The following is a 12670-nucleotide window of genomic DNA, read 5'->3' on the forward strand; positions in this document are numbered from 1 at the left end:
GTTCTCCTCAAGTTTCAGGGAGTCTGTTCCAGAGGGATGCCCCAGCCGAAGAAAGCGATCTGCCACCAACTCGTTGCTTGGAGGACCAACTGACCCTGAGGGAGTTGGAGGCAGATGAGCGAAGAGCTCGTGAAGGGAGATATTTAGGAAAAGTGAGATGAAGGTATTGTGGCCCCAGGCCCCAGAAGGCCTTGTGGACAATGCACAGGGTTTTGAACTTAATACTCGCAGCCACTGGGAGCCAGTGCAGAGATTTCAGTCCTGGAGCAATACGATCCCTGGGCTGGAGGCCAAGGACAAGTCTCGCAGTCCTGTTCTGGATGAGTTGCAGAGGGCGGAGAGTAGAAGCAGGCAGATTTAGAAAGAGACTGTTGCAAGAGTCCAGCCTAGAGAAAACCAGAGATCTGGAGACAGTGAGCTTCTGGGGAAGGAGAGGAAAAGAAGAATACCTCTGAGGAGGTGCAGCTGGTAGTGTGACTTCTGAGAGCTGCCCGAGATGTGAGGAGGGAAGGAGAGTGTGGAGTCGAAGATGACCGCAAGGTTTTTAGCCTCGCAGGTGGGAGCAGGAAGAGGGCCAAGAGAGGCCGGCCAGAGAGTGACGGGAAAGGAGGGAGCCGGTGTTGCGATGAGGATAATCTGGCTTACTGGCATTAAGGCAGAGGTCCACACCACTCCTGGATAGCAGAAAGACAGTCGGAGATGAGAGACGGAGAGGAGGTGACCGAAGGTAGCCTGAAAATGAGCTGAGTCATCCGCATAGCACTGAAAGTTGGGGCAGAGAGCAGCAATGCGGTGGGCAAGAAATGCCAGGTATTGATTGAACAGCCAGGGAGAGAAGTTAGTGCCTCCCTATCTTTTTCTCTACCAGGAGTCTAACACACTAACAGTTCCGGGACTGTGAACGTTACTTTAGTGGATCTCAGTGTCTGTTTTATATGCTTGCTTGCAAGTGCACGCAGCGGTCTTACAATATATGCAGTTATTACAGGGTAATCCCATGTCTGCCATGTTCATGTAATGATGCAAAGCAGCTAAAAACCTACATAAAGTCAGGTTTGATGGCGGCAGGCTTCATGCTGTTCTGGTCAGGGAGCCTATTTCTGGTTGTAAACATGGCCACACTTGCTGGATCGTGTGCCCAGACAACTTGCCCTATGTGACTAAAATGGCTTTTTGCCCTGAGATTTATGATATTAAAATATTTCCTCTGGCCCATATGATAACCAGCATTGGGTTGCTTGCTACTTTTCTGTTGTAAGGGTAATCGTCATTTCTTTCTAGTCCGTGGCCCCGTTTTTAGGGTAGTGTGTATTTGTGGGAAATGCCCTTCAAGAAATCCTTTCAAACAGATGAATGAATGAATAATGAAATGTGCTTTAAACATTGCACTGTTATGACTAGTCCTATAAATATTGTGTGGCTGCTTGGAAGGAGCCGCCTCTTGGAAACCAAGGGCTGCAGTTCTGCCCTTAATGGGAATGTTTCTGCGAGAATGACTTGCTTCTGGATCATGTTTAAATGGATTATCCGGGGATACCTAGTTTGGTGTTCTTTGCATTACTGTATGTTTGCTTCGTGCTCGGAGCTACATTATTGGAATTCCTTTTGTGAGCGACCTTGACATCTCAACCGTGCGTAAAGGTTTGGCACCAGCGTGGCATCTGGGCTGTGCAGTGCTTTGCGAGGCTGGAACCGGTTTGCTGACTTTCACTTCTATATGTTGGCTTCGTTTGCATTTTGCATGGCTGTTAAATTGTTTCAAATGTGCAGTATTCCTTTATCTAAAGTCTACATTAAAATGACAGTTGGGCGTCGGCAGAAAACGCAGCTGTTTTCGTGTAGTTATAAGTTAAAGGTTTGTGGTGAGTCTTTTGGAATCTAATGCTTGGCAATTTTATATCAGTTGCTCGCTTGCGGCCCACCTCTTGGCAACGAAAGGCCTTTAATTTCTTTAAAATGCTGCTCGACCTGCAGGTCAAGTAACTTAAAGTTTACCCCACCCACCTAACAGGAATACACTCGACCCATGGTAACAGATGACGAAAGTGTTCAAATCGTTTTCTGAAATCCACCAGACAGGCTCTCCCTATCCACTGTGAGATCGAGCTAGAGTGAAAGACCCGAGAGCACCCACGCCTATCTACGTTCTGTTCTATGGCCATCCTGAACAGCGCGGGGAGAAACTCTGCACTAGCCGACTCGTGGCCCCAGTGTCTCATTGAACTTCAAACCCAGTATAAAATAGTACAACGCTTATACTACACACTGTCTAGAATGCACCATATGGGGATACTGCCCTTGCCGCATTGTCGGGGGGGGGGGGCGGGGGTTTGGGATAATAGGCACCATGGGACACACTGTGTGGTCCTGTTCAAAGATGCAACCATTCTGGCAGACTGTGCTCAATACGCTGACCACCCACTTTCCAGAGGCCAAAATATCACCAACAACTGAAGACGTGCTTTCGTGGCCAATTACAGAGACTAGCACACAGACCCCCCATGGCAGGTAAAGTCATACATGCAATATTGTTCGCAGCCCGCAAACGTCTGGTTATGAATTGGAAAGCCTCGGAGGTACCCTCCACTGCCCAACTATCTGCTATATTGGCCAAGACGAGCTCTCTGGAAAGAAGTGCACTCCAAAGACTTAACCCGACCAAGGTGACGCAAGCACACACATACATAGTTGTTTGTAGTTACAGGAGGCCTAAGGGGGAGGTGGGAAGGGGCAGAAACCACGGTACTGGTCTGGAAGAGACACTGCATCGGCACTAAACTGCGCTGTGGCATCGCCCTACGTTACGGTGTGGACTGCGGAGCAGCCTCCATCCACTCCTTGTATGTTAAGGGGGGGGGGCCCTAGGGTTGTCCTTGGCGTGAGGAGAAATGTTCAAGATATAATGAATGGTTTCTTATGAAAAAGAAAAATATAACTCTAACGGATGTACCAACAACAACAAAAAATAGTTTCCTGGAAATTGGGACATATCGCCATAAGCCCACTTCATGTTTGGCCTACTGCTGCCACCCAGATGCCAGCCAAGCACAGTTCAGTAAATGTCAAATAAAATTACATTCCCAAATGTCACTGTACTTGCCAGCAAGGTGACTTTATACTTGCCAATGCAAGTAGATTTTGCAATTCCCTGAACGAATAATCTTGATGGTCTTTGGCCTGTTGTTAAGTTCACTTGTTCATCAGTCCCTGTTGGCTAATTTTCTCTGAATGTGATAGGCCCAGGATCTGAAGCCTGTGTCTCGCCAGATGTTTTGGGATACAACTTCCATGACCCCTCACAATTACCAATGCAGTCTTGGGTTTATGGAGGTGTAGTCTAAAAGATCCGGAGAACCATGGCCAACGCAAACCCTTGAATTACTGTTTTCAGGGTTATTTCAAACCGTGTACATTTTGTAAAAGCGAATGTACTGTTCAATGTGTGGTATTGTAAAATGTGGACTTTAGTTCTGATTTTATTTATTTATTTTTCATAATGGGGAAACTCGATATAGCATCAAAGTCCTTATGCACAACTTGGTACGTGCAGACAGATAATGTCTGAACTAACCAGTCATTAAGCAATGCCACATTGTTTATGGTTGGTTCAATGTTATTGCTGTTTGCCAATAGTGCTTGCAAAGGTCGATGACAAGAATTGGTATCCCCTTCTCCCCCTGCCAAAAATGTGGCCGCATTGGAATATTGCTGCCTAAACCTATAGGGAGTGTGTGTTGGTCTTGGTCGAGGGAAAGAAGACACGGGCAGAAGCAATGTCCCACATATACAGAGGCTTCCTGGCTATGTGGTACTAGGGCTTAGAAATCTACTAGCCCACTCGCATTGGCTAGGAGATTCTTTGAAGGGCGACTACTGCTTGTATTTTATTCCACCTTGCAGACGAGTCCGGTAATGTTTGAAACGTTTATATTTGACATGTACTGCTAACAAACTGTTTGCAGTATTTGCAAATACGTTTCAATGTGCATGGCTGCCTTTGGGTAGCAGCATTGCACTATGTTTGAAATGCGCTTATGGTGACATGCACCATTTTACTGAAGGCAGTGGTAAATCGTTTTGTCAGCCGTAACCATGGGGTGAGTGCATTTCTCTTCGGTCGAGAAAGAAACTCGTCCTGCTAGCCTAGTGGGATTTTAAAGAATTGGAGGCCTGGGTAGCAAAGGTGCGGTTTGGAAACCACATTGACATGTCTTGTGCAATGATCCAGGATATATGGTTGGTGTGGTGCAGAAACCATAGGAAATGGCTTTCCAATTTTTTACTTTTTATTGTATTTGCCATAACCTTTTTGTTTTGGTAATACACTGAGCAATTTTAGATTGGTGATGGTAGAATTAAATTCAAATCGTGCTTGCTTGCAAATCTCACTGCAATTCCTAAACTGGGGACACACCCAGTGACTGATGGGCGTTCCATGACATTAGGGGGAAATGCTGTAATGACCTTTAGCTGTTGACCCTAGCAGAAGTAAACCAGAAAAAAGTAATAGTGTCAGAAATAATTGACTTAGTTGTATGTTGCTAGATTGTTCTTGCCCAAACTTAGCAGCTCAACATAATCAGTTCCTTGACGACCTTTTCAGAAGATGTTCACTTCTATTATTTTCCTTACCCAAACGGGTGTGTGTTCGTATTGCCTGTAGAGTTATTAGAGTGGGTTATACCTGCATACTGCACTCCAAGATTCTGATGCCTTTACACAAATATAGCAAGCCTGAACTATCGAGAAATATTTCTAATGTACACAAAGACGCCTGTTTTAAAACCAACTGTTGGTAAAAGGTGGCTGCACAAAGAACATTTAAAAAAAAAAAAAAACAGTTCTCTCGTACCTATGCTATACACCCCTAAATAAATAGCTTTTGTGATGCTAACACGCTGCAGTCCGAATTCTAAAACCTGTTCAGAAATTAAACCGTTTCTCGATGGCTTTTTAAACAAAAATGTTTGTCATTCACATGAAGCCTGTTTTTTTCCAGTTAGACAATGGGGAATGATTGATTTGTATTTTTTTTATTTTATTTTTGTAGTTTTGTTTTTAATAACTGTGTTGGCCCAAAAACGACTTTGGCAAGTGTTGATTTGTCACTGCAATTCTGTTTAACAGTCTTTCGGGCACCATGGAAAAAGGGAGGGGCCGCGAAAGGCTGAGTTGGCCATGATGGGATTCCTGCGATATTCAGCAACTCTTGTAGAGGGCAGTATTTTACCCCCAAAAAGACTGCCTTAGAGAATGTGGTTATCCTCCCCTGCTTTTCACCATCATTCAGGTTCATATGATATATTTGTAACACGCCTTTACACAAGTGTAGTCTTGGATGCCACAAGACAACGAGGCGAAGACAGAGGGACGACAAGACAAACACAATTTCTTTTTTTTTTAATAGGCCTTGTGACATTCAGATTGTGTGTGCAATGAGAAGTGCAGGGGAGAGGGTGAGGGGGGGTATGAGGGGAAGGGCAGCAGGGCTCTGGGTATGTGCAAGGATGTCAGAGGACTACAAGGGTGCAGTCCCAGACCGGAAGTGCATGGTGACTGGTCAAGGGGAGTGTGGGTGGGCATGGTACCCTGTGTGACTCTGAGGGGGAACCACACCCCCAGTTAGGACGAGCAGACCGATCTATTAGTAGGGGAGGGGGAGAAAAGGAAGAAGGGAAGATGTGCCTGAGCAGCAGCCTCCAGAACCTCAGGTGATCCAGCTCAAGTCTGAGAGGTGCAGGGAGGCCAGGCCATTCCAGAGGGAGGCACCTGCTGCTGAGGCGAGGGATCTACCCTCCACTCTGTTTGGAGAAGCGTCTGACTCGCAGAGGGTTTAAGGTAGCTGAGCGGAGGGCTCTAGAACGAAGGTATTTAGGGAGAGTGTTGGCTGTAGAGAGGACCACAGCCCCAGAAAGCCTTGTGGATGATTCAGATGGTCTTGAACTTGAGCATGCAAAAACAAAGAGGTGATGGCTGGAAGGTTTAGACTGAATCTTAAACACTGGCATTGCTCGGGGCAACCCTCCAGACCATCGTTCTTCGCCTGCCAAGCCATTACAGAAGGGGAAAGACCATATGCAAATCAGGCTTGGCCCCACCCCAAAAGGGGAAGTCCAGCCCGAACTGCTAGGTCACATCCCTTCTGCACGAGACCACAAGCATCCCCAAACATGTTTCACCCTTGCTGGGGATCATCAGTGAGGAGTAGCTTGGGTCTCTAGGCCCAGCAGGCACGGGACCCACGTCTGGGCATACCCGTCCCACTCGGGGTGACAAAGCAAAAACAAAGAGGTGATGGCTGGAAGGTTTAGACTGAATCTTGACCAAGCCTGATTTGCATATGGTTTTTCCCCTTCTGTAATGGCTTGGCAGGCTGAAAAACGATGGTCTGGAGGGTTGCCCAGAGCTTTGCCCGTGGTTATGATTAATTCAAAACCTTCCAGCCATCACCTTTCTGTTTTGCTTGAACTTGAGCATGACAGCCACAGGGAGCCAGTGGAGAGATTTCAGAGCTGGAAAGATGCAGTCCCTGGGCCTGAGGCAGTCTTGCAGTCCTGTTCTGGATTAATTGAAGAGGACAAAGGGTAGAATTGGGAAGATTGAGAAAAAGACTGTTGCAGTAGGCCAGCAGCCAGAGCTGAGTATCATCTGCATGATTCTGAAAGTCAGAGGAGATTGAGATCAGGGGGCACAGGTAGACACTGAAGAGCCAGGGTGAGAGGATAGATCCGTGGGAAATGCTACATGTGGGGAGGGAGGTGGTGGAGAGAAAGGATCCAAGTTGGACCTGGGAGGGTTGGTCCAAGAGGAAGGAGGCAAGCCAGAGCCGGACCAGTGATGCCGAGGTTCACACTGAGCTGGATGATCAGGCTGGAGTGATTGACTGTCTAAGGCAAAGGAGAGGTCAAGCAGGATGAGTGCAGAGTGAGAGCTGGAGTCAAGGATGGAGAGCAGATCTTCACAGGAGTTCAGGAGAGCAGTTTTCCGTGCTTTTGGCAGATTTGAAGCCAAACTGATGCTCATGGAGGTAACCAGCAGATTCAGTGTGGAGGTTTAGCTGAGAGATGGCCAGTTTCTCTCAAGGAGTTTGCCCAGGAAAGGAGTGATGGAGATCATGCTATAGTAGGCTTGGCAGGAAGGACCAGCAGAATACCAGGATGGGGTGCACATGGGAGTGCTTTAGAAGAGTGGGGAAAGACCCAGTGGCAAAGGAATGATTGCAGAAATCGGACCAGGATGCAGCGAGAGAAACAATGTTGTCCCTAATGGTTCTGGAGGAGCAGGAAAGCACCTGTTTGGATGAAACTTTCATAGACTGGACTTGTCTAGAGACCTCGTCAGGTGTTCAAGGAGAGAAGGTGAGGAGAATGAAGGGTGACCAGAGGGGGCCTGAGAGAGGTAGAGAGATAAGAGGAGGATAGAGAGGCTAGGGCCATACAGAGGGCCTGGGGAGGAACAGGAGAGGTAGAGACTGCAGTCGGATTGGCTAGCTACTTGCAGATTTTAAAAAGTATGGCCATGCTGTTCGAGGCCACGGAGACACGGCTTGAATGTGAACCCTCTTCTTGGTGAACACTGAGTCTGTATTGACTTTGGAGCAGGCAGCAGGCCACTTTGTAAGAGGATGAGCCCGAAGCCATCCCCTTCCGCTTGACTTCTCTGCACTTGGGTTTAAGAGCTGCATCATTCCAAGAATTGCACTTGGACGCAGGCTTCCGACAGATCCTCATGACTGGGGCAAGGATTCGAGAGTATTGGAGATGGAGAGATGGCGGTTGGAGAGGATTGTGTTAGAGTGGGAGTGGTAGGAGGAGGGAAAGGGGCAAAAGTGGCAACGCTTCATAGGTCGAATGACCACAAAGGAATGTGGCAGTGCTGGGGTAAGTTTTGCCTGGGATGTGGGGGTGAGGGCAGAGTTTCAGGTGGGAGGAAAGCAGGCAGTCCAGGAGAGTGTATCTGGCTGAGTGTGTCGGACCAGAGGGAAGAATGGAGAGGGTCACAATGGTTGCGGAAAATGTGTGTTGTCAGGAGTCCAAGTGGGTGTTGCAATCCCCAAGGAGGAGAAGCTTCGAGGTAAAGGCGAGGAAAGAGGAGGAGAGATCAGCCCATTCAGAGAGGAAGAGGGTGACCTGGCCTGGTGGCCCATAGATGGTGGCCAGAGAGATCAGGAGAGGTTGAGAGCCTGCAGACCAGGCATTCAAAGGAGAAGTAAGCCTTGGTGTGAAAGATCCAGGCAGGGACCCACTCAGGTTGGGACCCGATTGGTCCTGGTTTCGGAGTCAAAACACGTGACATAGCTAGACGTGAACCAAGTCTCAGTGAGAGCGAGGACCCTGCAGATCAAGGTCTTTGAGAAGGTGGCAGATGTCAGGAGTGTGATAGTAGAGTAGCTATGTGGACGAGGGGTGGGGTACACTAGAGAAATACACCCAGTGGAAGAGTCAGAAAGGCCCAAGGGAGGGAAGAGATGGGGGGGGGGGGGCAGATGGCCTAGGGGGGGAGGGGGAGGAGGAGGAGGAGGAGGAGGTGGTGGTGGTGGTGAGTGACAGAGGAGCTGAAGCGGTAGAAGAGGATTGTGACATAGGAGCCAGAGAGGTGTTGGAGGTAGCGCTAGGTGGCAAAGGGTCCATAGAGGAGGCATTGGGGAAGACGCACAGAGGAGGCAGCGGAGGTGGAAGGGAGTGGCGGAGGAGCCAGAGAGGTAGAGGAGGAAGGTGGCTGAGGGGCCAGGGAGGTAGAGTAGCAGGAGAAGGGAGGAAGTTGATAAGGCATGGGAGACTCCTATCCAGGAGGAGGAGGTTGGTCTGAGTGCCCTAGACCATGACAGTCACGTTTAGATTTATTGTGCATTTGTAAGGCGATTGTACACCTGACATTAATGGTTTGGAGGACAGGAAGGAGGCCAAGAGGCCCTCCCATCTTGTGCCACCATTAATGGGAGTGAGAACAGCGAGTACGGTCCATAGGTCGGGCGAGGGAATGACAAAGAGCATGTCGTTGATAGCCTGTCTGGAGGAGGCACGGACGTGGGTGTCGACAATGGGGAAGGTCTGGATTGGAGACCAGGATGTCCTTCTTGAAATGTTTACTTCCAGACTTCGTGAGGGGGATAGGATAGGTGATAGAAAAGCAGTTGGAGAAGATGGGTGAGAATGAGAACACCATAGAGTGGTGTGGGTAGAAGGGAGCGGAATAAGAGAGCGGAGAGGAAGCACAGCACAGAGCTACGTTACATAGGATGCAGTGGGTGTGGACATAGCTGAGGTCGGGGGGGCACACAGAGGAAGGCACATTAAGGAATGAAACAGGAGCACATGCACATAGACGCAACAGTGGGAGCGAACATGTAGGGGGAAGGGTGAGAGGCAGGCCACTGGGAGCAGCAGTACTTGAGGGGGCGGGTTGGGTTCCAAGTGAAACGACCAACAGTAGCACAAGTTGTCAGCACCTAGCGGGGGCGAAATGGACAGTAACGCACAGAGGAGGATCCTACAGGGGCTGGAGGGGGCCTAGTGGGCACAATAAGCAGAGCGCACAAATAACAAGCAGTAAACGCGCAGGGGGAGGAACCTAGGGAGTGACATAGGCCTAGGGGGCACAACAGAGCAGAGTGGAAGTAACAGCACATGAACAGCAACCTAGAGGGAGAAAACGCAAGTAAATGGAGAACACGGAGTGAGGCAACCACTGGAGAGAAAGCCTCTTAGGTGCGCAGAGACCAGTGTACATAGAGAGAAGCGTTAAGTGGTAGTACGCACAAGGGCAGAGCAGTTTAGTAGAGAGCAGTGGCTGCTCACCCTGCCTGCACCTTTCTTACTGTACGGTCGTAAGAACAGCTGCGCAGCGTACTCTCACTCTAGGCTGCAACCCCTTCATCGTCAAACACGTGTCATACAACACAGTGCCCTTAGCCTGTGCTACCCCAAACATTACAGGAACTCCTACAAAGATTCGCAGAACAAGCCATCCGTCTCCAATCCTTGTGATTGGAGGATTGGGGTATATTTAGCAAGCATCATCCCTTTTTATGGTGGGTTTAAAAATGAATTAACTCTTCCAGTGAAATGCGAGTATAGAATAGGCCATTCCAGCAGACCGGTCGGTCACACATGAAATGCATTGAATGTGCCTTTGTGACATGCATGTATTTCTGTTGTGTTGAGCAACTTCTGCATTTTGCAAATCGCTACTGCCGGAATCCGCGCAATATCTGGGTTTCCTTATGGGAGCATTGATGTAACTGGGTGCTGTTCGCTCTGTCCTTGGGAAGGAGCTGGAAAAGCTACTTGGAAGGATAGATGCAGAAATTGCCCTTTTAGTTTTGTGTGCAGTGTTCGTGACCATGTGAGCTTCATTCACGAGTTACCTGTCCTTGGTATGCACAATGATGTGAAGGAAGCATTGTGCATGTTTTGCAGATTGCTTTTCTTTTCCACTGATGCAGATGGGTTCATCTCCGGATTAATCTGCTTTCCTTGTAAGGGAAACCTTGTTAATTGTTCATGTTCCAACATGTTGCCATCTTGGTGAAAGACTTGGATCCTTCCCGGATCTCACACCTGGGAATCCTATTTGCAGGGGACTCCATGGACATCCTCGTGGCCTTCAATAGACGGACTCTAGGTTCACAGCAGCTGCTAGACCGTGACTGCGAGCTCAGCTTAAGCCTCTGGCGGTATCTTCGTGTTTGGTGTTGTGTGTGGGTTTTAACAAAGGAATATGTTGCCACGAGTACTGTTCATTCTAGTGAAAATAAGGCGCACAGCAAGCAAAATCATCTGTGCCGGGTGTCTGCGATCAATCGTCTTCTGTGGTTGGCATTCCCAAATGCTGTCCTGCAAGAGCCTTGGTACACGTTTATTTATGCTTCCCACTGATTTATTAGATTTTTTTTTCATTTTTGTTTCTCGATCCTATATTTTCAGAGGTTTCCAGAGCGAAGTACTCTATATTCAAACGCGCACACTGCTACAAATTGTTAAGATCCTGTTTCTTTGGCGTCAGTCCTAGAAACATGTTAATTCATTCAAAAGCATATTTGCTCTACATGTCACTAAAGATGCATTTTAAAAATCAAAAGCACGCCATCGTTTATGCTGGAACCTGACATGTTTTGAAGGGCCTACCTGTTTTCTGGGCTGGTATGAATATTAAGTCTGGACCACATGCAGGCGTGTTTTCTGCGTGCGATAGAATAATTCAAGAAGGCCCAAGCGTGGCTGCAGCTGCATTGCCAGCTGCTCCCCAGTGTTTCAGGGACGCGCCCCAGATTCCAGAACCAACACCACGTCCTGCAGTCTATATCCGTAATGTTTGCTCGCTTTTCTTATTTGGACTTGAAAGCCAAATCCCATATTTACTTGTGTTGCACATTACCTGTTGTAGAAGGTGACCTGGCAGGCTAACCTGTTTGCTTTTTGTTTCAAAGGGTGCATTTTGAGTATAGCGCCTTTATGGCAACTACCCCAGGGAAGATCTAACATTACTGTATTTATTACTGAAAAATGCAGGCTTCGAAATTGCTAGTAGTTCACCTCTTGGTTGTTGCCTAGAACGTCACACGGACCCCACCAAAGCCATTGTTGACTCCTGGTACCATTTGAACAGATCTATGGCTTCAACTGTTCTTGACAGTGTGCATAAAAGAGCATTGGAGCACTCCCAGAAGACCGTCAAATCATAATGGGTCGGATCCAATGGACCGATTGCATCTCACGTGGAATGCTATGTTTTTGGAATGCTGTGTCCTAGCCACTGCTTATAGAATGATGTCCGATAACCAGAACTGCTTTTAGTTGTACTCGTCCGATCTTTATTTTGATCCCTGAAATGAGTTGATGTATGATTCTTATTTAATTCCAGGCTCTCCTTATTATGATAACGTCCGTCCGCTTTCTTATCCGGATTCTGATGCAGTTTTGATTTGCTTTGATATCAGCCGGCCAGAGACGCTTGACAGTGTGCTAAAGAAGGTGAGTTAAAATTCCCCCACCCAACTCCTTTTATCCATCTGCTGTAGGTCCAATCTTTTATTTACTCCAAGATACACACTAAAACACATTGGCAGAGTCAACAGTTTGGCATTTTGGGTAGGCATAACCCATCTTGCAAACCTATGTATATCCTACAGCAAAGAATATGCATGCGTGGATGCAATTTAGGAGGTTAAATGTCATTTTTCAAAAAGTGCATATTAACTGTATTAACGCACTGTTTATTTTCTTATTTTATTTGTCACTTATTAGGCGCTTATTAGCAAAACTGTTAGCGCCCACAGGGCAGACAGAGTGAGGGAAAGGGAAGGTAGACAATGAATTAAAGCAAGGATACATAATGAGAATAAAGGGGAGGGGAGACACACCTACTATGCCTTGTGAGTGTTCATAACGTGCAAGTGCAGAAGGGGAATGATGGAGGGATAAGGTGCTATGATGCTCACGGAGAAGTGCTAAGAGCAAGTGCTGAGAGGCGAAGAACGTCGGTGCAACCACCCACGGGTAGGGTGAGCGCAAGTAAGTGCAGTAGACAGAGGCTGGGATGAGGGATGTGGAGGGGTCAAGGCCCCGAAGACACAAGGGCCCTGCACATCAGTCACCCTGCTGTAAGATTAGCAGGGAGGAAAAGGAAGAGGTAAAGAGAAAGGTCTTTAGGCTTTTTTCAGAACTTAAGG

At 47.8% G+C, this 12670-nt stretch overlaps 1 protein-coding gene across 1 annotated transcript in view; it reads left to right on the forward strand.

The window, feature by feature from the left end:
• The window catches only part of RND3 (Rho family GTPase 3), a 36348-nt gene that overhangs the window by 18223 nt on the left and 5455 nt on the right, over positions 1-12670 (forward strand). Inside the window, exon 3 of the mRNA XM_069616493.1 lies at positions 11863-11972. Within this exon, the coding sequence (XP_069472594.1) occupies positions 11863-11972 (110 nt within the window). The remainder of the gene's footprint in view (positions 1-11862; positions 11973-12670) is intronic.

This window comes from Ambystoma mexicanum, chromosome 9, assembly GCF_040938575.1.
Source record: "Ambystoma mexicanum isolate Mex_15411 chromosome 9, UKY_AmexF1_1, whole genome shotgun sequence".
Taxonomy (NCBI): domain Eukaryota; kingdom Metazoa; phylum Chordata; class Amphibia; order Caudata; family Ambystomatidae; genus Ambystoma; species Ambystoma mexicanum.